This window comes from Aquarana catesbeiana, linkage group LG13, assembly GCF_042186555.1.
Source record: "Aquarana catesbeiana isolate 2022-GZ linkage group LG13, ASM4218655v1, whole genome shotgun sequence".
In the NCBI taxonomy this organism is placed as follows: Eukaryota; Metazoa; Chordata; class Amphibia; order Anura; family Ranidae; genus Aquarana; species Aquarana catesbeiana.
Window position 1 is genome coordinate 22,559,033 of NC_133336.1, and position 25,780 is coordinate 22,584,812.

Below are 25,780 nucleotides of genomic sequence, written 5' to 3' on the forward strand. Positions count from 1 at the left end.
ACTCCTATTTTTTTTTTAAATGATTTTATATAAACTGTATTTTTTTATACTGAATGTTCTTATTTCATTCTGTCCTTCATGACAGGTTATGGGAACATTGCGCCGAGCACAGAAGGAGGAAAGATATTTTGTATCCTCTATGCGATATTTGGAATCCCACTCTTTGGCTTCCTATTGGCTGGAATCGGGGATCAGCTTGGTACCATCTTTGGGAAGAGCATTGCAAGAGTCGAGAAGGTTTTCAGGGTAAGAATCGACATTCAATGATGACATTAGGAAGGTGACACATCTGTTTATAGACACCACTAGGGAACTGTGGGACTTTCTGCATTTAAAACATATCTAAACCCAAAAAGATGTTGCAGCCTCCCAGTCCTTGGATGTGGTGGCTGTATTAGTTTTCTTATTTCAGGCTTTTTTCCCTTTATTTTAGCCTGGGGATTCTGTCCTGGAGTGACAACACTCAATAACTGTGTTCCCTCTCCTCCGTAACATAGGGGGGAGCTATTCTATACTCCACTAATACTGCTGAGAACATGTTATGCGGATGTAAGAAGCCAAGAGGTGGCTTAGACCAATGGTTCTCAACCCTATTCCCAAGTACCCCCATCAGGCCACGTTTTGGGAATTTCTCTTAGATAAAATAGCTGTAATGACTTACCAAGCCATTGAGTCTGATTTAAAGCACCTGTGCAAGATAAAGGAAAACCTGCAAACATGTCCTGTTGGGGATACTTGAGAACTTGAGGACTACTGACTTAGACCACCAGACTCCACCTATAATTGAAATACAATGTTTGGGTCAACCAAATGTCCACATCTGTATCAATGCTGCATATTTGTATTTATTACAGCGTATTTGTAGCCGTGTTAATCCAATAGCTGCACTACCTGGACAATTGAAGTACAGATTAAATAAGAATTCTAGGTATGAATATTTTCACATAATTACATTGGACCTGCTTGGAACAAAATAACTCTGCGTATACCATACCTGTAGGATCCCCCTAGAAGCTGGAAATTACTGTGTTAGACCCTGCTACTACATCGCTACTATGGTGATCTCCACTAGCTTCCTGGCCCCATGCTGAATGCAGAAGGTCGGCCACTTGGCACGGGCGTCATTCAGGGAACACTTTGTGACTTCAAAGCATCCTCTAATCGCGTCTCTGCCTTTTGGCTAAGATCAAGTGTAGTATCTGTTCTTATCAGTGTCCAGTAGGGGTGTTATGCCCTCATTCTAGCTTAACCGGGAGCTGGTATGGTTGCCTCTGTAGTATCCCTGCTGATATGATGGGGGTTCTGAAGGTTAGTACCGGCTGGAACAGAAACCAGGGAGCCCACGGGCAGTTGAGGCATGGGAGTAATTCCCCTGGGAAAAGTGGATGGGCCCAGTTCCTCCTGGTTTGAATGGAACTACCTTGTCTGGCCATGGGCTGGGAAGGCAAAGAGTCTGTGGTGTCTGTGCTCCCTGGGAGTGGTCACCCTAGGAGTTCTCTTAGTAACACTTGGGTGTGGGACCCTACGGTGTGAAAAGGCACATGGTCACAGCACCAAATACTTTTTTTCTGCACGGCGTCTTTTAGAGCTGGGCCTTTTGGCTAAAGTCCAGGGCAATTTTTATTACCAGGCCTCAGGGCCTAGCCAGTGCTCTATTGCACGGCCATTTATTTTAATTTATTTTATCCTCACTTTTGTGTGTTTTTTTCTCTCACTAGGATGGAGGCTGTGAGTCCCAGGGCTTGCCCTGACACCTAGGGGGAGGATGTGTGGCCCTCATATTCCTTCCTTCCCTGTCCAGGGGGCCTGTCTTCAGGAGAGCCCCTCAATCTAGTACTCGGAGGTCGGCTTTGGCTGATTACAAGGAGAGGGGTCTGACAGGTCTTCTGGCTAGGCGGACAATGTCGAACCCTATGTCCTGTCAGGAGCCTTCCGCCCTGGGGGTTCAGGAAGAGGTCTTACCCCTTCAGGGGGGTGGACAAAGCACACCCCTAAGTGCACTTTCTAGTGTGTATACTCATGCACGTTTTTTGTACACTTAATGGTGTTTGTTTGCAGTGAGGCCATAATCTCCATCTTGTCCAAGCAGAGAATGCTTTGCATCCAGTAATCTCCAGTAGCTTCCAGGTCCCATGCTGAGCGGCTGCCCTGCTGCATTGTTGACGTAGGAGGTTGGCTGCTGGGCATGGGAACCATTCAGAAAACACTTTCTCAATGATTGCAAAGACTCCTTCGATTGAAGGTGGAGAAGTGGGGCGGTGATCTCCACCTTGTCCAATCAGAGAATGCTTTGCATCTAGTGATCTCCACTAGCTTCCAGGTTCCGTGCTGAGAGGCTGTCCTACTGATTGTGAACACAGGAGGTCAGCTGTTGACCACAGGCACCATTCAGCATTCTCTGAACGATGCCTGTGCCTAGCAGCTGACCTCTTGTGTTTACAATGGAGCAGGACAGCCTCTCAGCACGGAACCTGGAAGCTAGTGGAGATCACTGGAGTAATGGTGTCTACTACAGTGATTTCCAGCTTCTAGAGGGATACCACATGGAATATACTGTACATGCCTACCTTGGTCCAACTGGACTACTGTGACTATATATAAAATATCCATACCTGGAATTCTTCTTTAAGTTTGTGGCATTCTTGTTGTGGATGTGACTTTATACTGCCATTCTCCTGGTGGCCTCTCATTAGGCAGAATCGGCCCCTGAGTGTCTTATTGGGGCCGTGAATTCCAGCTGAGCCGGTTATCTTAATGAGCAGAAGCGTTATGTATATTTAATGAGGCTTATGTGAAACGTTCAGTGCAATGAAGAATTCCTGAATCTCTTTCTCTATGAACATTCAAAGTGTATTATTAATTTATTATCATTATTACCATTATTATTATTCATCTTAATTTATAAAGGACAAGTGTACTTGTTCCCCCTGTCTACCCTATCGCCCTTTCACCATCTACACTACTCATCCTCCCATTTTTGTAGCCATCTTCTGATCATCTTCCAATCTTTAAAGTTTGCGTTGTCAGAACGGAGCGGTGTTCGATCTCTCGGTTCTCACTGTAGGGGGACAGATGCAGCATCGGACCGATGCTGCATCCACCTAGGTAAGTGTAACGGAACGTCCCACACTCCGCTTGAGTGCTTCCATTAGTATATCGCTTCCTAAGCTCTGGAACACGAGACCAGTGGATCTGGCTAAGTTACCCCAAGAACTAGGCAGTACCAGTTTTGGAGTAAACCAGAATAAGAAATGTTTATTTGAACAAGTACACAGGCTGTTATACACTTGAGAAGGACATTTCCCCCCTTCTGATCAGATTAGCCTAACAATACAGAGGAATATAATTACAACAACTGACATACACTACTGTATAAACATGATGGTAATTAACCCCCTGGATGACTCAGAGGTCTGACCTTCCAGGTCAGACTTGCCATCTTCTAGCTCACAAACTACAATACACATTATCATAAGAATAAACACAGAACACCTTCAGACAATAGCAGAGTTAATTAGCACAAACAACAATGGGTGAAACACCCTTAGGCGGCACACTAGACCTACTTACAATAAACACATTGTGGCAGGGGGCCCCAGACAGGTGGCTTGCTGATGACATCAACATCAGCTATGAGTCCCAAGCTGGCAGAGACCATCATGACCTTTTTAATAATGTCCTTTACATAACAGAATATCTTCCCAAATGCTTGCAGCTCCCTCAAATGCCAGGGCCCATAGTTGGTAGGCAAGAGGCTAGCATTCAGTCCCCACCAAAGGCCTCTGTCCCGGGTGAGTCTATCACAGTAAGTATTAAACTGGAAAAACCCCAACCCCATACTTCTCTTTTAACACATTTCATCCAGCCCTGAGGAAGGAGAAACAAACCACAAAAACGTGACTGGTTATCAAACTGATTCTGCAATATTCTACATGAATAACGCGAGGCAGCCAGTTCTTACACACTTTGTTCTTCGGTATCAAGCCCTGATGAAGGGAAATGTGCACCCCGAAACATGTTGGGTCTTTATAACATAAAAGTATGAATATAATAGAGTATGGAATTTGCTTTTACCCCTTGCAAACCCAGGTTTTTATTGCTGTCTGTGTCCCCACTGGAGAGTTCTCTCCTTTCTATTTTGTTCTAATTACCATTGACCATTTGGACTTCCCATCACCTTTTTCTATTGGGAGAGAAAGTGATATTGCCATTTTGAGAGAAAGTGATGGGTATACATGTGCACTGCCAAAAAATGTGTTCGTTTTCGTTTCATTTGTTTTTTCTTTTAATTTTTCGGTCATTTGTTATGATTCCAATTCGGAAATTCGGAAATCCGAAAATAAGAAAGAAAATCCAAAAATTTTAAAGAATAACTAACTAACTAATAATAACTAACTATTAAATTATAGATATTGGAATTTCCTTGTAAATTTGGCTATTAGTGAACGTAACGAATACAAATTTTTGCAAAGTTACGAATTATCCGAAATAACGAATGCCGAATCTAAACAAATGGAACGGAACAAATTAATAATAAATAATAATGGTATTAAAAAGTTTTTATTATTATTATTGGTATTTATTATTATTAATTGATTACGTTCCATTCATTTAGATGCGGCATTTCGTTATTTCGGATAATTCATAACTTCGGATAAATTTACCAATTTTCGAATTTTGCAAATCTTCGGAAAAATTCATTAAACTGGTTTTCGTTAATTTCAGATATTTCCGAATTAACTAATTTGTCGAAATTCATTAAAAAACTAATTTGGAACAAAGCGAATTGCACATGTCTAGTGATGGGAAATCAAGAGGAATTTGCCTTTCTTCATAGAGATTTCCTCTCACTTGTATCTTGAAAGAGGAAGTGAAGAGGAATCTCTCCAAATGGACTATAAAATCTCACAGGTGTTTATATCTTTTCCTATTGTATCCAAAAGTGTTTTTGACAGGAGCACTTGGGCAAAGTTTAGTACCTACGTCATCTCTTCTGTGGAGCCCCAGCTAGTTCTTGGGTAGACCTTGCTTTGGCAGGTCCCCTGAAGAATGGGTCTGCTTGGTTTTGGCCAGGTGGGCCTTGAGTACCCCAGACACTGTCAGGTGTCTTCTGCCCCAGGGAATCAGGGCCAGGGTCCTCCCCCATCAGAGGCAGACCATATATTACAACCTGTGCACTTTTTTGTTTGCTTCACTTTTTGTGTGTTCACTTTTTTATTGTGTTAAATTTAGAGTGTGCATCTTGGAACTTAAAAAACATGATTCTGCCACCACCACATTTCACAGTGGGGATGGTGTGTTCAGGGTGATGTGCAGTGTTAGTTTTCCGCCACACATAGTATTTTGCTTTTAGACGGCTTTCACACCGTAAAAATAGCGCCGTTTTACCGTCGGACTTGCGGCGCATTTCGGCCGCTAGTGGGGCGCATTTCCTCCAGAGTTACCATGGGCCTCTTGGCTGCTTCTCTGATGAATGCTCTCCTTGCCCGGCCTGTCAGTTTAGGTGGACGGCCATGTCTTGGAAGGTTACCAGTTGTGCCATACTCTTTCCATTTTCGGATGATGGATTGAACAGAGCTCCGTGAGATGTTCAAAGCTTGGGATATTTTTTTATAAACTAACCCTGCTTTATACTTCTCCACAACTTTATCCCTGACCTGTATGGTGTGTTCCTTGGCTTTCATGGTGCTGTTTGTTCACTAAGGTTCTCTAACAAACCTCTGAGGGCTTCACAGAACAGCTATATTTATACTGAGATTAAGTTGCATAGTTACATAGTAGGTGAGGTTGAAAAAAGACACAAGTCCATCAAGTCCAACCTATGTGTGTGATTATGTGTCAGTATTACATATATATCCCTGTATGTTGCGGTCATTCAGGCACTTATCTAATAGTTACTATCGATGCCCCCCGCTGAGACCACTGCCTGTGGAAGGGAATTCCACATCCTTGACGCTCTTACAGTAAAGAACCCTCTACGTAATTTAAGGTTAAACCTTTTTTCTTCTAATTTTAATGAGTGGCCACGAGTCTTTTTAAACTCCCTTCTGCGAAAAAGTTTTATCCCTATTGTGGGGTCACCAGTACGGTATTTGTAAATTGAAATCATATCCCTTTCTCAAGCGTCTCTTCTCCAGAGAGAATAAGTTCAGTGCTCGCAACCTTTCCTCATAACTAATATCCTCCAGTCCCTTTATTAGCTTTGTTGCCCTTCTTTATACTCGCTCCATTTCCAGTACATCCTTCCTGAGGACTGGTGCCCAGAACTGGACAGCATACTCCAGGTGCGGCCGGACCAGAGTCTTGTAGAGCGGGAGAATTATCGTTTTATCTCTGGAGTTGATCCCCTTTTTAATGCCAATATTCTGTTTGCTTTGTTAGCAGCAGCTTGGCATTGCATGTCATCATCATCATTGCATGAGCCTATCATCTACTAGGACCCCCAGGTCCTTTTCCATCCTAGATTCCCCCAGAGGTTCTCCCCCCAGTGTATAGATTGCATTCATATTTTTGCCACCCAAATGCATTATTTTACATTTTTCTACATTGAACCTCATTTGCCATGTAGTCGCCCACCCCATTCATTTGTTCAGATCTTTTTGTAAGGTTTCCACATCCTGCGGAGAAGTTATTGCCCTGCTTAGCTTAGTATGGTCTGCAAATACAGAGATTGAACTGTTTATCCCATCCTCCAGATCGTTTATGAACAAATTAAATAGGATTGGTCCCAGCACAGAACCCTGGGGACCCCACTACCCACCTCTGACCATTCCGAGTACTCCCCATTTATCACCACCCTCTGAACTCGCCCTTGTAGCCAGTTTTCAATCCATGTACTCACCCTATGGTCCATGCCAACACACCTTATTTTGTACAGTAAATGTTTATGGGGAACTGTGTCAAATGCTTTTGCATTTACACAGGGGACTCTATTTTCTAATTAGATGACTTCTGAAGGAAATTGGTTCCACTAGATTTTAGTTAGGGTTATCAGAGTAAAGGGGGCTGAATACAAATTACCTGAAGAAAATTGGTGGTGTTTTTCTGATCCTATTAGTACCGCAGGCAGCTGTAGTATTTACAAGTTAGTGTAGTGCGTCCTCTGCACAGTGTGCACCTAAAGCTACCTGGCACGCCACGCTTTTCACATATTTATTTGTAAAAAAAATGTTGAAAACCATTTATCATTTTCCTTCCACTTCACAATTATGTGCCAGATGAAATGGCTATGCTAATTACACAGCGCTGGTTCACACAGGGGCAACACGACTTACAGCGCGACTTAGCAAGGCGACTTCAGCGCGACTTCAGCGCGACTTCAGCGCGACTTGGGGCGACTTACAAGGCGACTTCAAGTCGCCTCCAAGACAGGCGACTTTCCAGTGGCCAATCAAACTACAATCCGCTCTGGGGGAGGGAGGGGTTTGCGTGAAAAAAACATCTTCTCTTCCTGTGAAGTCGCTTCACTATAGACCACGATCCGACTTGTAGGCGACTTCCATTGAAATCAATGGGTACAAGTCGCCTACAAGTCGCCTTGAAGTAGTACAGGGACCTTTTCTGAAGTCGGAGCGACTTCAGTAGCGTACATATAGATGGCTCTCATTCACTTACATGGACTTTCAGATGTCAAGCGACTTGGGGCGACTTGAGGTCTGACAAGTCGGATCCCAAGTCGCGGTAGTGTGAACCGGCACTAAGGCAGTGAAACTGATCAAATCACCTGTGCAAAATAATGGAGAGCCTGAAAACATGACCTGTTGGGGTGCCTTGAGGACTGGAGTTGATAAACACTGGTCTATCACATAAAATCCTAATAAAATACATTTACGTTTTTTGGTTGTAACATGAGAAAATGTGGATAATTTCAAGGGGTATGAATACTTTTTTCAAGGGACTGTATCTGTACACATTGTATGGATACATTGTATATCTGTGTACATTGTATGGATACATTGTATATCTGTGTACATTGTATGGATACATTGTATATCTGTGTACATTGTATATCTGTGTACATTGTATATCTTTGTACATTGTATGGATACATTGTATATCTGTGTGCATTGTATGGATACATTGTATATCTGTGTACATTGTATGGATACATTATATATATATATGTGTACATTGTATGGATACATTGTATATCTGTGTACATTGTATGGATACATTGTATATCTGTGTACATTGTATGGATACATTATATATATATATGTGTACATTGTATGGATACATTGTATATCTGTGTACATTGTATGGATACATTGTATATCTGTGTACATTGTATGGATACATTGTATATCTGTGTACATTGTATGGATACATTGTATATCTGTGTACATTGTATGGATACATTGTATATCTTTGTACATTGTATGGATACATTGTATATCTGTGTACATTGTATGGATACATTATATATATATATATGTGTACATTGTATGGATACATTGTATATCTGTGTACATTGTATGGATACATTGTATATCTGTGCACATTGTATGGATACATTGTATATATGTGTACATTGTATGGATACATTGTATATCTGTGTACATTGTATGGATACATTGTATATCTGTGTACATTGTATGGATACATTGTATATCTGTGTACATTGTATGAATACATTATATATCTGTGTACATTGTATGGATACATTGTATATCTGTGTACATTGTATGGATACATTGTATATCTGTGTACATTGTATATCTGTGTACATTGTATATCTTTGTACATTGTATGGATACATTGTATATCTGTGTGCATTGTATGGATACATTGTATATCTGTGTACATTGTATGGATACATTATATATATATATGTGTACATTGTATGGATACATTGTATATCTGTGTACATTGTATGGATACATTATATATCTGTGTACATTGTATGGATACATTGTATATCTGTGTACATTGTATGGATACATTGTATATCTGTGTACATTGTATGGATACATTATATATCTGTGTACATTGTATGGATACATTGTATATCTGTGTACATTGTATGGATACATTGTATATCTGTGTACATTGTATGGATACATTGTATATCTGTGTACATTGTATGGATACATTGTATATCTTTGTACATTGTATGGATACATTATATATATATATGTGTACATTGTATGGATACATTGTATATCTGTGTACATTGTATGGATACATTATATATATATCTGTGTACATTGTATGGATACATTGTATATCTGTGTACATTGTATGGATACATTATATATCTGTGTACATTGTATGGATACATTATATATCTGTGTACATTGTATGAATACATTATATATCTGTGTACATTGTATGAATACATTATATATCTGTGTACATTGTATGGATACATTATATATCTGTGTACATTGTATGAATACATTATATATCTGTGTACATTGTATGGATACATTATATATCTGTGTACATTGTATGAATACATTATATATCTGTGTACATTGTATGAATACATTATATATCTGTGTACATTGTATGAATACATTATATATCTGTGTACATTGTATGAATACATTGTATATCTTTGGGTTTAGTGTTGGTATTTGACAATCTATACAGCTGGGATTCCCCCTTGGTACAAACACGAGCGGCTTGGCTGCCATCTTGACGCCTCTTGAATACAAAAGCGCAGGAAAGCCCTTGTGTGGTCACCATGGTAACAGTAATAGGATTAGACACACTTAGATGTGTCCGATAGGACGGCACGCTCGGCACAATCTCCCGCTTTGACGCTGCGTTTTGGGGATTAAACGGGTTCAAGCTATTTACTGTGCGATGGCAATTTTGTTTTTGTCTCTCGGGGTCTCCTAAGTGTTCCCTGAAGGCCTTCCATTAATAATGGTAAATTATGTCATAAAGCACAACCAATTATCTCATAATAATTCACTTTTTTTTTTCTTCGTTGGTATATAACCTCATTTGCATATTTCCTGCAAATGAAAAAACAATTATATATTTTCACAGAGATCCTTGAAAGATTGTGGGTGGAAATTATGCAATAAAACAGCAGAAGGTTAAAACGGGGGAAGGGGGCAAAAAAAAAAAAAAAAAACACGGTTGGGTGGGTCCTTTATATTAGAAGTTCTCTAGAATTTAACCCTTGCAGTTTCACTTCATTCCTGCCCAGGCCAATTTTCAGCTTTCAGCGCTGTCACACTTTGAATGACAATGGCGCGGTCATGAAACATTGTACCCAAACTACATTTTTAGCATTTTTTTGCGATAGATAGAGCTTTCTTTTGGAGGTATTTAATCACCACTGAAGTTTTTATTTTTTTGCTAAACAAATGAAAAAAGACCGAAAATTTGGAGAAAAAAGTTTTTTGTAGTTTCTGTTATAAAATTTTGAAAATAAGAAATTTTTCTCTGATGTGTGCTGATGAGACTGCACTGATTGGCACTGATAGGGGGTGCTGATATGTGGCACTGATGGGCACTGATATGTGGCACTGACGGGCACTGATTGGCGGCACTGATAGGCATCACTGGTGGGCAATGATTGGCACAAATTGGCATCACAGGTGGGCACTGATTGGCACAGATTGGCAGCACTGGTGGGCACTGATTGGCATCACTGGTGGGCACTGATTGGCAGCATTGGTGGGCACTGCTTGGCATCACTGGTGGGCACTGATTGGCAGCATTGGTGGGCACTGCTTGGCATCACAGGTGGGCACTGATTGGCACAGATTGGCAGCACTGGTGGGCACTAATTGGCATCACTGGTGGGCACTGATTGGCACAGATTGGCAGCACTGGTGGGCACTGATTGGCATCACTGGTGGGCACTGTTGAGGTTGGACTGATAATCAGGACACTGGTTGTCAGTGTAGATGTTCCCTGTGTGGACTTGCCAGTTTTTGGCTCTCCTCTCCTCATGTGCTGTCAGCGTGAGGAGAGGATTGCCGATAAGCGGTAAATCCTGTTTACATTTGTGATCAGCTGTGATTGGACACAACTGATTACGTGGTAAAGAGACGCCATGATTGGCTCTTTACCCTGATCTGTGATCAGCTGCGTCTGAAGTACATAGCGATCGCAGATCACTGCCGATGCACACCTCAGGGGGCGCGAGCACTAGAGGGACATCACATAACGGCCTCCCGGCAAAGTGCGGCTGCGCTGTAGCCGTCATTTGGTTGTAGCGTGGTTGCGAAGTAGTTAAAGCTGAACTCCGGGCACAAATAAAAATTTCATTAAATATATTTCTCAATAGCCACAAAGGATATAAATCCACTTGTGTGCTCTGAATGCCTTTGCAAACCCAAATATTACCTTGTAAAAGTAGCAGTGACATCATCACTGTGCTGTACCCAACCTGTGCAGAGAGCAGAGCTGTGGGAGGGGTCCCAGCGGGCTCCACCCACTACAGAAAACGACCGGAGCCCCTGCTGCAGCCTTATGACTTGCTATAGAATTACAATGTTGCAGTCTGATCACTGGGGGGGGGGGGCAGAGGAGACTGAGGAAATGCTTCCTCCTGCCTGCAGCAAACTGATGATATCATCTCAGCCTACTCAAAGTAGTGCTCAGTTTTTTAATGATAAAAGGTGGAGCTTTTCTGAAAAACAATCTTGTTGCTGTACATTGTGACATGTTGGGAAATGTATTCATGCAGATTTGTAAAGATAACGACAGGTCCACTTTGATGATGAGGTCACACTTTTGCTAACTCGTTCTTTTTTTTTTTTTTTTTTTTATTCTCTTTGCTCTAGAAGAAGCAGGTGAGTCAGACCAAGATCCGGGTCATCTCCACCATCTTGTTCATCGTGGCCGGATGTCTGGTGTTTGTGACCATCCCCGCAGTCATCTTCAAGCAGATCGAGGGCTGGACGGAGCTGGAGTCCATCTACTTCGTGGTGGTGACGCTCACGACGGTCGGCTTTGGGGACTATGTGGCAGGTGAGGGCAGCTTGTTGCCATCCTGTTTATTTTAGTTCTTTATATATATATATATCTATAGATAGCTAGATCTAAAAAAGAGTAATTTAATCATATATTTTTATCTATATAGATCTATCTATCTATCTATCTATCTATCTATCTATCTATCTATCTATCTATCTATCTATCTCTCTCTCTATCTATCTATCTAATTAAATTACTCTTTAAAACTCTTTAATAAATAAATAAATAAATAATAGGAGGGTCGAAATAATTGGCAACTGCTGCCAATATCATCCAATGCCCCTAAATGGTTCTCATTTGCATCTATATTATTTGTGTGTGTCTTACCATTTTCTTGAAGTGTGTTGCTTCCTTTTTCGCCTTCTGTTGTAGATATTTTTGTGTGTGGTTTTGGCAGACCCTTTTATGGTGTCGTTTTCAGTTTTTCTCTCCCTGCTGCGTTATATACTCTCACCGGCCACTTTATTAGGTACACCTGTTCAATTGCTCGGTAACACAAAGTGCTAATCAGCCAGTCACATGGCAGCAACTCAAGGTGATGGGCATCTAGACGTGGTGAAGACGACTTGCTGAAGTTCAAACTGAGCATCAGGATGGGGAAAGAAAGGGGATTTAGGTGACTTTGATCGTGGCATGGTTGTTGGTGCCAGACGGGCCGGTCTGAGTATTTCAAAAACTGCTGATCTGCTGGGATTTTCACGCACAACCATCTCTCGGTTTTACAGAGAATGGTCCGAAAAAGAGAAAATATCCAGTGAGTGGCAGTTGTGTGGTGGAAAATGCCTTGTTGATGTCAGAGGTCAGAGGAGAATGGGCAGACTGGTTTTAGATGATAGAAAGGCAACAGTAACTCAAATAACCACTTGTTACATCCAAGATATGCAGAATACCATCTCTGAATGCACAACACATCGAACCTTGAAGCAGATGGGCTACAGCAGCAGAAGACCACACCGGGTGCAACTCCTGTCAGCTAAGAATAGGAAACTGAGGCTACAATTGGCACAGGATCACCAAAATTTGACAAAAGAAGATTGGAAAAATGTTGCCTGGTCTGATGAGTCTGGATTTCAGCTGTGACATTCAGATGGTGGGGTCAGAATTTGGCGCATGGATCCATCCTGCCTTGTATCACCGGTTCAGGCTGGTGGTGGGGGTGTAATGGTGTGGGGAATAATTTCTTGGCACGCTTTGGGCCCCTTAGTACCAATTGAGCATCATATAAACCCCACGGCCTACCTGAGTATTGTTGCTGACCATGTCCATCCCTTTATGACTACAGTGTCCCCATCTTCTGATGGCTCCTTCCAGCAGGATAATGCACCATGTCACAAAGTTCCAATCATCTCACCACTGGACAATGAGGTCGCTGTACTCCAATGGCCTCCACACTCACCACATCTCATCCAATAGAGCACCTCTGGGATGTGGTGAAACGGGAGATTGGCATCATGGATGCGCAGCCAACAAATCTGCAGAAACTGTGTGATGTTATCATGTCACTATGGAGCCAAAATTTCTGAGGAATGTTTCCAACACCTTGTTGTATTTATTTCATGAAGAATGTAGGCAAAAGGGGGTCAAACCCGGTACTAGCAAGGTGTACCTAATAAAGTGGCCGGTGAATGTAGATCTATATAGACCATTGTCAGCATGCAACTGCTATGACCATCAGTGTTACTGTATATGGAACACTCAGGCGATGGGAATTCAAGCTCCGCTGATCCTTCATGTGGGTTTGCTTTACAATGTTATTTTCGGTTTTTCTCTCCCTGATGTGCTATATGGTTTCATCTAGACCCCCAATCAGCATGAAGCTTCTATCACTATCAATAGTGCTGTATACAGAACGCTCAAGTGATGTGAATTTCAAGCTCCGCCGATCCACCGTGTGGTTTTGGCAGTGCCTTTATGATGTTATTTTCAGTTTTTCTCTCCCTGTTGCACTATATGCATCTATATAGATCAGGGGTCTCCAAACTTTCTAAACAAAGGGCCAGTTTAATATCCTCCAGACTTCAGGAGGGCTAAACTGTGGTCATCGGGAGTAAAAAGTAAAAGAATGGAGGGGACACTAGGGAGAAGAAAGTTGCTGCTCACCCCTTGAAGACTGGAACAGAAAAAGGAAGGTTTCCCCACATTGGGGTTTTTAGGCAGCGCAATAATGGATATAGACTCAGTTGTATGAAAAAAGTATAACAATTTTTATTGAGTAATAATAGACCATCAAAGTTAAAAACTGTGAGCTTCAGTGGGAATTATTTAAAAAGTAAGCTGAACATACATAAGCAGACATTTGTTCATAATCACACTTTGAATCATGAACATTAAACCTGACGCGTTTCAACCCCTACAATTGGGGTCTTCTTCAGAGGATCAGTCTGCTGGGGAGAACATGAAAATAAAGTTGATATATATATATACATGTTCCATTCGTATGAATATAGTATAAACTACATTAGCTACACAATACTTTAGTGCAGTATAATTACCAAGTATAAGTATGTTCAACAAAGAACACAGATTCCCACATGAAGATCCCTTTAAAAGGTAAGTTGCCTTTTTCTGATCGGGAGTAAAAAGTATCCTGGTATCAGTGGGAGTAAACAATGCATCTTTGGTATTAGGGGGTGAAATAGCACCCTATTGCTGGTGTCAGTGGGCTGAGTAGTGCCCCATCACTGGTGTCAGTGGGATTAGTAGTGCCCCATCATTGGTGTCAGTGGGAGGAATAGTGCCCCATTGTTGGTGTCAGTTTAAGGAACAGTGCCCCATCATTGGTGCCAGTGGGATAAGTAGTGTCCAATCATTGGTGTCAGAGGAAGGAATAGTGCCCCATCATTAGTGTCAGGGGGAGGAATAGTTTTCCATCATTGGTGTCAGAGGAAGGAATAGTTTTCCATCATTGGGGTCAGTGGGAGGAATAGTGCCCCATCATTGATGTCAGTGGGAGGAATCGTGCCCCATCATTGGTGTCAGAGGAAGGAATAGTGCACCATCATTGGTGTCAGTGGGATTAATAGTGCCCCTTTGTTGTTGTCAGTTTGAGGAATAGAGCCCCATCTATCCTTGGGGTTAGTGGGTTTAATAGTGCCCCATCGCTGGTGTCAATGGTAGAAATAATGCCCCATTGGTATCAGAAGGAGGAATAGTGTCTTGTATCAGTGGAAGGAAAAGTTCAGCCCCAGGGCCATAGTTTGGAGACCCCTGATATAGACCATCATCAGGATGTAGCTGCTATCACCATTAGTGCTGTATACGGAATGCTCAGGTGATGGGGATTCCAAACTCCACCGACCTTTCATGTTGTTTTTGGCAGTGCCTTTATCATGTTATTTTCAGTTTTTCTCTCCCTGTTGCACTATATGGATTCATATAGACCCCCATCAGCATGAAGCTTCTGTGACAGACTCACCCGGGACAGAGGCTTTTGGAGGGGACTGAATGCTAGCCTCTTGCCTAACGACTATGGGCCCTGGCATTTGAGGGAGCTACAAGCATTTAGGAAGATATTCTGTTATGTAATGCAAAAGGACATTATTAAGGAGGTCTCTGATGGTCTCTGCCAGCTTGGGACTCAGTGGACAGATGTATGTGAAAAGGAATGCCGATTAATGAGATCTGGAAAGCCCGGGTCTTTCACCCAATAGTTTATTGTGCTCATTAACACACCTTGGTCTCCTAGCAAGCTATTGGGGGATGTGTTTATACTTCTGTGTATTGTAAGTTGAGTGAGGAGACGGCAAGTCTACCCTGAAAGGTCACATCTTTGAGTCACCAAGTCTTGGTAAATGATTAGATAACTAGCTCATGTTAATTAGGTTTCTGGTTACAGGTGTATTGTTAGAGTAATATGAATAGGAGGGAGGAACCTCCTCTTCAACTGTATATAAGACTGTATTCTTGTTCTAATAAACAGTCCATGTTTAGCAACCAAACAAGTATTGTCTTGTTTTGTGGTTGTTAGCGGTTGGAATATCTGATATCTATATTCAGACTGGGAGGTATTGGTATATGACGAATGCACTCAAGCGGAGTGTGGAACGTTTCATTACAGCTTCTATCATCATTAATGCTGTATACGGAACGCTCGGGTGATGGGGATTCCAAACTCCACCGATCTTTCATGTTGTTTTTGGATGAACCTTTATGATGTTATTTTCAGTTTTTTTTCTCCCTGTTGCCCTATATGGATTCATATAGACCCCCATCAGCATGGCGCTGCAATCACCATTAATACTCTATACTGATGGTATACTGTGGTTTTGGCGGGGGGCTTTTATGATGTTTTTTTCAGCTTTCCCCTCCCTGCTGTGCTATTTAGATCTATATACAGTATCATCAGCATAAAACTGCTATCACTATTAGTGTTGTATACGGAACGCTTTATTGATGGGAATTCTGAGTTCCACTGTTCCATTATTTGGATATTATGGAATGACTTGGCCAAGTCTTCCATTTCTGTGCTCACTCATTGGTGATGGAAAGTGTATTGTAAGTTGAGTGAGGAGACGGCAAGTCCACCCTGAAAGGTCATATCTTTGAGTCACCAAGTCTTGGTAAATGATTAGATAACTAGCTCATGTTAATTAGGTTTCTGGTTACAGGTGTATTGTTAGAGTAATATGAACAGGAGGGGGGAACCTCCTCTTCAACTGTATATAAGACTGTATTCTTGTTTTAATAAACAGTCCATGTTTAGCAACCAAACAAGTATTGTCTTGTTTTGTGGTTGTTATCGGTTGGAATATCTGATATCTATATTCAGACTGGGAGGAAGCGGTATATGACGAAAGCACTCAAGCGGAGTGTGGGACATTTCGTTACAGCTTCTATCATCGTCATTAATGCTGCATACGGAACACTCGGGTGATGGGGATTCCAAACTCCACCGATCTTTCATGTTGTTTTTGGATGAACCTTTATGATGTTATTTTCTGTTTTTTTTTCTCCCTGTTGCACTATATGGATTCATATAGACCCCCATCAGCATGAAGCTGCAATCACCATTAATACTGTATGCTGATGGTATACTGTGGTTTTGGCGGGGGGCTTTTATGATGTTGTTTTCAGCTTTCTCCTCCCTGCTGCGGTATTTAGATCTATATACGGTATCATCAGCATAAAACTGCTATCACTATTAGTGTTGTATACGGAACGCTTTATTGATGGGAATTCTGAGCTCCACTGATCCATTTCTTGGATATTACGGAATGACTTGGCCAAGTCTTCCAATTCTGTGCTCACTCATTGGTGATGGAAAGTGTATTGTAAGTTGAGTGAGGATACGGCAAGTCTACCCTGAAAGGTCATATCTTTGAGTCACCAAGTCTTGGTAAATGATTAGATAACTAGCTCATGGTAATTAGGTTTCTGGTTACAGGTGTATTGTTAGAGTAATATGAACAGGAGGGGGGAACCTCCTCTTCAACTGTATATAAGACTGTATTCTTGTTCTAATAAACTGTCCATGTTTAGCAACCAAACAAGTATTGTCTTGTTTTGTGGTTGTTAGCGGTTGGAATATCTGATATCTATATTCAGACTGGGAGGAATTGGTATATGACGAAAGCACTCAAGCGGAGTGTGGGACGTTTCGTTACAGCTTCTATCATCATTAATGCTGTATACGGAACGCTCGGGTGATGGAGATTCCAAACTCCACCGATCTTTCATGTTGTTTTTGGATGAACCTTTATGATGTTATTTTCTGTTTTTTTTTCTCCCTGTTGCACTATATGGATTCATATAAACCCCCATCAGCATGAAGCTGCAATCACCATTAATACTGTATGCTGATGGTATACTGTGGTTTTGGCGGGGGGCTTTTATGATGTTGTTTTCAGCTTTCCCCTCCCTGCTGCGCTATTTAGATCTATATACAGTATCATCAGCATAAAACTGCTATCACTAGTATGTGTTGTATACGGAACGCTTTATTGATGGGAATTCTGAGCTCCACTGATCCATTTCTTGGATATTATGGAATGACTTGGGCAAGTCTTCTATTTCTGTGCTCACTCATCGGTGATGGAAAGGGTTAACAAGCAGTTGATCTTTACTTCGTATTGGTAAATGTCCCCCCCCCTTGGGCCCCTTTCCCCTACGTCCCCTCTCGTGCTGCTTCTCCTGTGACCTCATCGCCTCGTGAATTATACATGAATCACATCTGATCCTTGAAAGGGTCTACGGCTGCCGATTGATGCCGCTTTAATAATACGAGGGACATTAAAAGGTTTCTGTTATTCTGCCTTTTCACGTCCTAATTGGATTTTTCATGATGCCGAGAGCTCCTCATCCTACACCCAGGGCTCATAGGGTTTATTTACTGACACAGATTTAAAGGGGAACCCTGCTTTTCTGAAACTGCTGATGGATGGACTGAGAATTTTGGAGCTTCAATTACAGAGTAGGATTAAAGGGTAGCAAAGAAAAAATAAATACATTAATAAAAAATAATAAATAAAGAAAACAAAAAATACAGTGCTTTGAAAAAGTATTCATACCCCTTGAAATTTTCCACATTTTGTCATGTTACAACCAAAAACATAAATGTATTTTGTTGGTATTTTATGTTATAGACCAGCACAGAGTGGTACATAATTGTGAAGTGGAAGGAAAATGATAAATGGTTTTCCATTTTTTTTACAAATAAATAAATGAAAAGTGTGGCGTGCATTTGTATTCAGCCCCCTTTACTCTGATATCCCTAACTAAAATCTAGTGGAACCAATTGCCTTCAGAAATCACCTAATTAGTAAATAGAGTCCACCTGTGTGTAATTTAATCTCCGTATAAATACAGCTGTTCTCTGAAGCCCTCATGGGTTTGTTAGAGAACCTTAATGAACAAACAGCATCATGAAGGTCAAGGAACACACCAGACAGGTCAGGGATAAAGTTGTGGAGAAGTATAAAGCAGGGTTAGGTTATAAAAAAAATATCCCAAGCTTTGAACATCTCACGGAGCTCTGTTCAATCCATCCGAAAATGGAAAGAGTATGGCACAACTGCAAACCTACCAAGACATGGCCGTCCACCTAAACTGACCGGCCGGGCAAGGAGAGCATTCATCAGAGAAGAGCCAAGAGGTCCATGGTAACTCTGGAGGAGCTGCAGAGATCCACAGCTCAGGTGGGAGAATCTGTCCACAGGACAACTATTAGTCGTGCTCTCCACAAATCTGACCTTTATGGAAGAGTGACAAGAAGAAAGACATTGGTGAAAGAAATCCATAAGAAGTCCCATTGGCAGTTTGTGAGAAGCCATGTGGAGGACACAGCAAACATGTGGAAGAAGGTGCTCTGGTCAGATGAGACCAAAATTGAACTTTTTGGCCTAAAAGCAAAACACTGTTTGTGGTGGAAAACTAACACTGCACATCACCCTGAACACACCATCCCCACTGTGAAACATGGTGGTGGCAGCATCATGTTGTGGGGATGCTTTTCTTCAGCAGGGACAGGGAAGCTGGTCAGAGTTGATGGGAAGATGGATGGAGCCAAATACAGGGCGATCTTAGAAGAAAACCTGTTAGAGTCTCCAAAAGACTTGGGACTGGGGCGGAGGTTCACCTTCTAGCAGGACAATGACCCGAAACATACAGCCAGAGCTACAATGGAATGGTTTAGATCAAAGTCTATTCATGTGTTAGAATGGCCCAGTCACAGTCCAGACCTGAATCCAATTGAGAATCTGTGTCAAGACTTAAAAATTGCTGTTTAGACGCTCTCCATCCAATCTGACAGAACTTGAGATATTTTGCAGAGAAGAAGAATGGGCAAAGATGTCCCTCTCTAGATGTGCAAAGCTGGTAGAGACATCCCCAAAAAGACTTGCAGCTGTAATTGCTGTGAAAGGCAGTTCTACAAAGTATTGACTCCGGGGGGCGCCATACAAATGTACCCCCCACACTTTTCACATATTTATTTGTAAAAAAAATTGAAAACCATTTATCATTTTCCTTCCACTTCACAATTATGTGCCACTTTGTATTGGTCTATCACATAAAATCCCAATAAAATACATTTACGTTTTTGGTTGTCACATGACAAAATGTGGAAAATTTCAAGGGGTATGAATACTTGTTCAAGGCACTGTAAGTGGATTGACTCTCTTTCAGAAACTGTTGGTTGCTTGACTGTCATGTTGGTCCTCTGGCTTCAGTACCCACTGAGGTACTAACCTGGAATAAGCATACAGATGAGGCGTTCTGAGTAAAGAGTAAAGGAGGAATTTATTATTTTTGTCATCTGTGTCCCATTGGGGAGATTTCACTTTACTTCCTGTTTCATATCCAAAAAAAGAAGAAGTCCCTCCAAAGTGCGGGAATCCCTTTGTGTCACTAGACCCGTGCACGCCGGAAATTTTCGGTTAGTTTCGGATACATTCATTCATTGAAGAATTTTCTTTCGTCACATTCGTTATGTTGAACCAATTCGTTTTCGAGAATTCATTTTATATCTTCAGCATTTGTTTCATGTATTCATTGGTCCGGTCTGGATGTGAAAACTGTTGCAGTTTTTCTGGAAGATTGCTATATATTGAATACATTATCAATGTGGACGCATTTGAATTGGAAGGGTTCGATATTTTCAGACGCTAGTCCAACCCACCAAGAGAAATGGCATGAGCTGATTGGACAATATCGACTGGTGTCATGTGCATCCAAATTATCCAATGGAACAAAATTCGGATCCATTTGTTATCCAAATCAAAATTAGAAAATAGCTGCTTTCTATGGGGGGGCACTCGTGTGTACACAAGACGCACAGAGCGGGGCTCGGCCCCGCCCTCCGCTCCCTCGTCACCGGCTCTGATTGACCAATTGCTCCTGCTGCTGTATCTGAGCCAATGAGGAACAAGAGAGACGAGAGAGCCTTGGCTCTCGTGCACATGGCTGGATCCAGATTGGACTCAGGTATGTATTTAGGGGGAGCTGCATGCAGAAGGGTTTTTTTACCTTACTCCGGAGTAAAAAAATAAGTCTGCATTTACAACCACAAATGAAACCGAAACAAAACAAAACACATTTTTTCGTCATGCATATCTCTACCATGAACTACTTAGTTCCTGAACTAGTCCATGAACTCTACCCATGAACTCCTCCTCTAGAGATTGAGACATTTTTTGAATATAGACTTACCGGCCACTTTGCTAGAACCGGGTTGGACCCCCTTTTGCCTTCAGAACTGCCTTAGTTCTTCATGGCATAGATTCAACGAGGTGTTGGAAACGTTCCTCAGAGAGTTTGGTCCATAGTGACATGATAACATCACACAGATTTGTCAGCTGCACATCCATAATGTGTTGGTACTAAGGGGCCCAAAGTGTGCCAAGAAAATATCCCCCCCACACCATTACACCACCACCAGCCTGAACCGGTGATACAAGGCAGGATGGATCCATGCTTTCATGTTATTTACACCAAATTCTGACCCGACCATCTGAATGTCGCAGCTGAAATCCAGACTCATCAGACCCGGCAAAGTTTTTCCAATCTTCTATTGTCCAATTTTGGTGATCCTGTACGAATTGTAGCCTCAGTTTCCTGTTCTTAGCTGACAGGAGTGGCACCCGGTGTGGTCTTCTGCTGCTGTAACCCATCAGCTCCAAGTCCGATGTGTTGTGTGTTCTGAGATGGTATTTTGCATACCTTGATGTAACGAGTGGTTATTTGAGTTACTGTTGCCTTTCTATCATCTGGAACCAGTCTGCCCATTCTCCTCTGACATCAGCAAGGCGTTTTCTCCACACAAACTGCCGCTCACTGGATATTTTCTCTTTTTCGGACCATTCTCTGTAAACCCGAGAGATGGTTGTGTGTGAAAATCCAGTAGATCAGCAGTTTTTGAAATACTCAGACCAGCCCGTCTGGCACCAACAAACATGCCACGTTCAAAGTCACTTGAATCCCATTTTTTGCCCATTCTGATGCTCGATTTGAACTTCAGCAAGTTGTCTTCACCACGTCTAGATGCCTAAATGTGTTGAGTTGCTGCCATGTGATTGGCTGATTAGCAATTTGTGTTTACCAATTGAATAGGTGTGCCGGGGAGTGGCCAGGAGTGTATAATAGTTCAAGTTACTTTCATATAGTACAGATACATTGTTTGCCATAGGACTTCCATACATAACAACAGAGTTATAAAAGGGGCTTTTAATGGAAAACTTTCCAGGATTGCCTGGAGGAAAATTCTAGGAAGCCAAAGCAGCTGTTTATGACGCAATACATACATTGTATCGAGTTTATTAAAAATAAATCCCCAAAGGAAGTTTTCTTTCTCAGACAATAAATCATCGCCTACAAGTGCGCCCAACGGGTCCACCAAACAACGTCTTTCCTTTTCATGAAGAACCTGAAGAATCTTAAGAGAGAAAAAAGCTTTGTAGGAGTCATTAGCTGTTATCTCACCCAATTAAAACTGCTTTAAATTAATTACTTTCCTTCCAATTAGTGTGAACAGCTTGCTCTTTGAATGAGGATACGCAGTGTGTTACGGGGTCTCTGAGGCGCAGCGCACGTGCTGAGCAGTGTGGTCCTCTGTAGGTAAAGTGACAGTCATGTTTTTCATCCTGGCTTTTGGCATGCTCGGTGCCAAAGCAAAGGGCAGAGAACACACAATGCTTTTAAGCAGAGCCAGATTAATATCTTGTGCCTCCACAGGCCAACCTTCTTGTCCCCCCCCCCCCCCCAGTCAGTGGTCTAGCCACTGTTTGCTGTGCAAAAACCCTGACCTGCTCTTAAATCCTATTTCTAGCCCCTATTTCTGGCATAAAGACCTTAATCCATCCCAAAACCCCTCTTTACTCCCATCCGTTCACAATAAAAAGAACTGCTAACCCCCTTGTATAGTTACGAGTCTACATGAGTCAGCCATCATGTGACACTCTGTGGTGTCTCTTCCATTAGTATGGACCCGTGATCCATTGCTAAATTCCAAGCCTGATGACTAGTCTTGTTGCGACATCTTGCATTTCAAAATCATGATTCTATTGCTTGAAGTCTTCAGGACTGTGTGAGGACCCTTCTGATGGACAATCTGTGGACCCCTACAATCTTCAGGATCCTGTAAAAATCCTCTAGTGAACCCTGAGAGGTCCACTCTGATGAACCCTGTAAGCACCCCTTTTATGGACCCTGTGATGGGCCTTGTAAAGACCCCTAAGTCTTTAGGACTCTGTAAGAACCCTTCCAATGGACCCTATCAGGACCCATCTGATAGATCCTGTGAGGGACCCGTATGACCTTCAGAACTCTGAGAAGACCTCTTTAATAGACCCTGTGAAGACCTGACTGTTGGAACTTGTGAGGCCCCCTACATTTTTCAAGAATCTGTAAGAACCAATATAATGGACCCTGTGAGGACCCATCTGTTGGAATTTGCGAGGCCCTCTACATTCTTCAGCACTCTGTAAGAACCCATTTACTGGTCCCTGTGAGGACCTCTATGCTCTTCAGGACTCTGAGAAAACCCTTTGAAGACCCCCTTAATGGACCGTGTGAGAACTCCTACAATTTTAAGGACTCTGTAGGAGCCCCTGAAATGGACCCTGTAAACACCATCTGTTGGGACCTTGCGAGGCCCCCTTACCATTCTTCAGGATTCTGTAAGAACCCATCTAATGTTCCTATGAGGAGCCACGTGATGGACCCTGTGAGAACCTCTATGATCTTCAGGACTCTGAAAGTACCCCTCTAATGAACCCTGTGAAGACCCATTTGATGGACCTTGTGAGGACCACTACAATCTTCAGGACTCTATAAGAACACTTATATGTGAGGACCCATCTAATTAACGTTGTAAGGACCCCTATGATCTTCAGGACACTGAGGGAACCCCTCTGACCTTTTTTGGATCCCTCTGATGGATCATGGGAGGAACTTTCCTATGGACCCTGTGAGGACTCCTCTGAGGAACCCTGTGAGAACCCTTCCATGGGCCCTGTGATAACCCCCTCCAGTGGACCCTGTGAGATCCCTTTGGATCTTAATAAACCTGTGAGAACCCAACCAATGGGAAGTATTCATGTTATTAGGGAAATCTTAGGCATTTGAAGAAGGCCACTCCACTCATCAGTCAAAAGAAAAACAATATCACTTGACCTTGGTTTAAGTAATAATTTAGGGGTTTTTAGATTCCTTTAATGTTTTGTAAGCTACTGGATATCGGCTTTAAGTGACTATAAGCATCAGAATGATAGCATACTATATGGCCAGTCCTGTGAATGGTTACATGCCAACTGCCCTCAAATTGTCTGTTTTAGTTTTGAATGGTTACAAGCATGGTCATTTACATTTTAGATTATTATATATTTTTGGGTCTTTAAAAGTGAGACATCCCAATCAAAATCCACAGTTCTGTCTAAATACAGTATTGTCAGTTCTGTCTAAATACAGTATTGCAGCCCATTAATGGTGTCACACTCCCCTGTTATGCTGCGTACACAAGAGCGGACTTTTCGACGGACTGAACCCTGAAGGACTTTTCGACGGAGTTCCGACGGAGGTCCAATGAAACGGACTTGCCTACACACGATCACACCAAAGTCTGATCCTTTGAACGTGATGACGTACGACCGGACTAGAATAAGGGACGTTCATAGCCAGTAGCCAATAGCTGCCCTTGCGTCGTTTTTGGTCCGTCGGACTAGCATACAGAGGAACGGATTTTTTCGATAGGACTCGAGTCCATCGGAAAAATTTGAAACTTGTTCTATTCTAAGGTCCGTCAGATTTTTGGACAGAAAAGGACCGATGAAGCCCACACACGATCGAATTGTCCAAAGGATTGGTTCTGTCGGACCTTTGCTGTCGATAAGTCCGGTCGTGGTGTACACGGAATTAGATTCTCCACAATGTAGCCCAAATAACTGCGAAGTTCAGCTTCAATTGTGACCTATTAGAAGGGATAGAGAAACTACTGTAAGAAAATCCTGGTAGACACTTGAAGAACCATGTGAGTGATTCTGCATTGGGGTGGATTGGGCCTTTTAAATGTGAGCGATAAAGAGCTAATCCCCAATATGCCGGAGACATTCTCAAAGTTGCCCTCCGTACAGGAAAAAAAAAAAAAAAAAACCTCTTTTATGTCCTCTATTTCATCTCTTAACTGCTGCTTGATCCTCTAGAAAGCGTATAACGACAGAACAGAAATCAGGACCTCGATGTCTGAACGAGACCAAAGGTTTTTACATTGAGACATCTGCAGCTGAACTCATACAGACATAAAAAGACAGTAAAGAAGGCTGTAATGTTTTAATTAAAACATTCAAAGTATTTCAAACAGTAGGTAGTGTACATACCTTGGTATCAGCCTCCTGTCATCTCTTGTACAGCAGGGCTCATACTGGGAAAATGTGGAGCAGGACTAGGTGCCAACCAGGTGTGCTTCATGCCCATGTGATCAAAAGGAGCATCCTAATAGGATGATAAAAAAAGAGAGAATAGGAGTAGTGGGGGGTGGGGGGGTGGTTTCTAGCAGTGGCGGCCGGTGATAATTTTTTTTTGGGGGGGGGGTGGCAAACAATATCACCCCCCCCCACACACACACACACACACACACACACACCCCAGTTGGTTGTTCAGTCGTTGGTCGGTCGGTTGGTCGGGTGGGTCTGGTGCATTTACCCAATCTATGGTGGGCAGCGCTTCTCCGGGCTTCACCGGCGACGGCTTTGCCTTCCTCTGCTCTCCACGGGCATAGTGGCGGCTTCCGTTTCCTCCTCCTCCTCTGCAGCCAATTAGGACTCTTCTCTTTTCGGCCATCGGAAAACGGGTCTCAGACCTGCCTCTGATTGGCCGGATTGAGGATCGTGTTTCAATAGCGAATATTCAT

General features: G+C 42.2%; 1 protein-coding gene and 1 pseudogene across 1 annotated transcript in view; both read left to right on the plus strand.

Moving 5' to 3' along the window:
* The window catches only part of KCNK10 (potassium two pore domain channel subfamily K member 10), a 90,630-nt gene that overhangs the window by 48,714 nt on the left and 16,136 nt on the right, over nucleotides 1-25,780 (plus strand). Inside the window, exons 3-4 of the mRNA XM_073610342.1 lie at nucleotides 86-246; nucleotides 11,751-11,937. Of these exons, the coding sequence (XP_073466443.1) occupies nucleotides 86-246; nucleotides 11,751-11,937 (348 nt within the window). The remainder of the gene's footprint in view (nucleotides 1-85; nucleotides 247-11,750; nucleotides 11,938-25,780) is intronic.
* On the plus strand, nucleotides 1,161-1,321 carry LOC141120737 (U2 spliceosomal RNA; annotated as a pseudogene).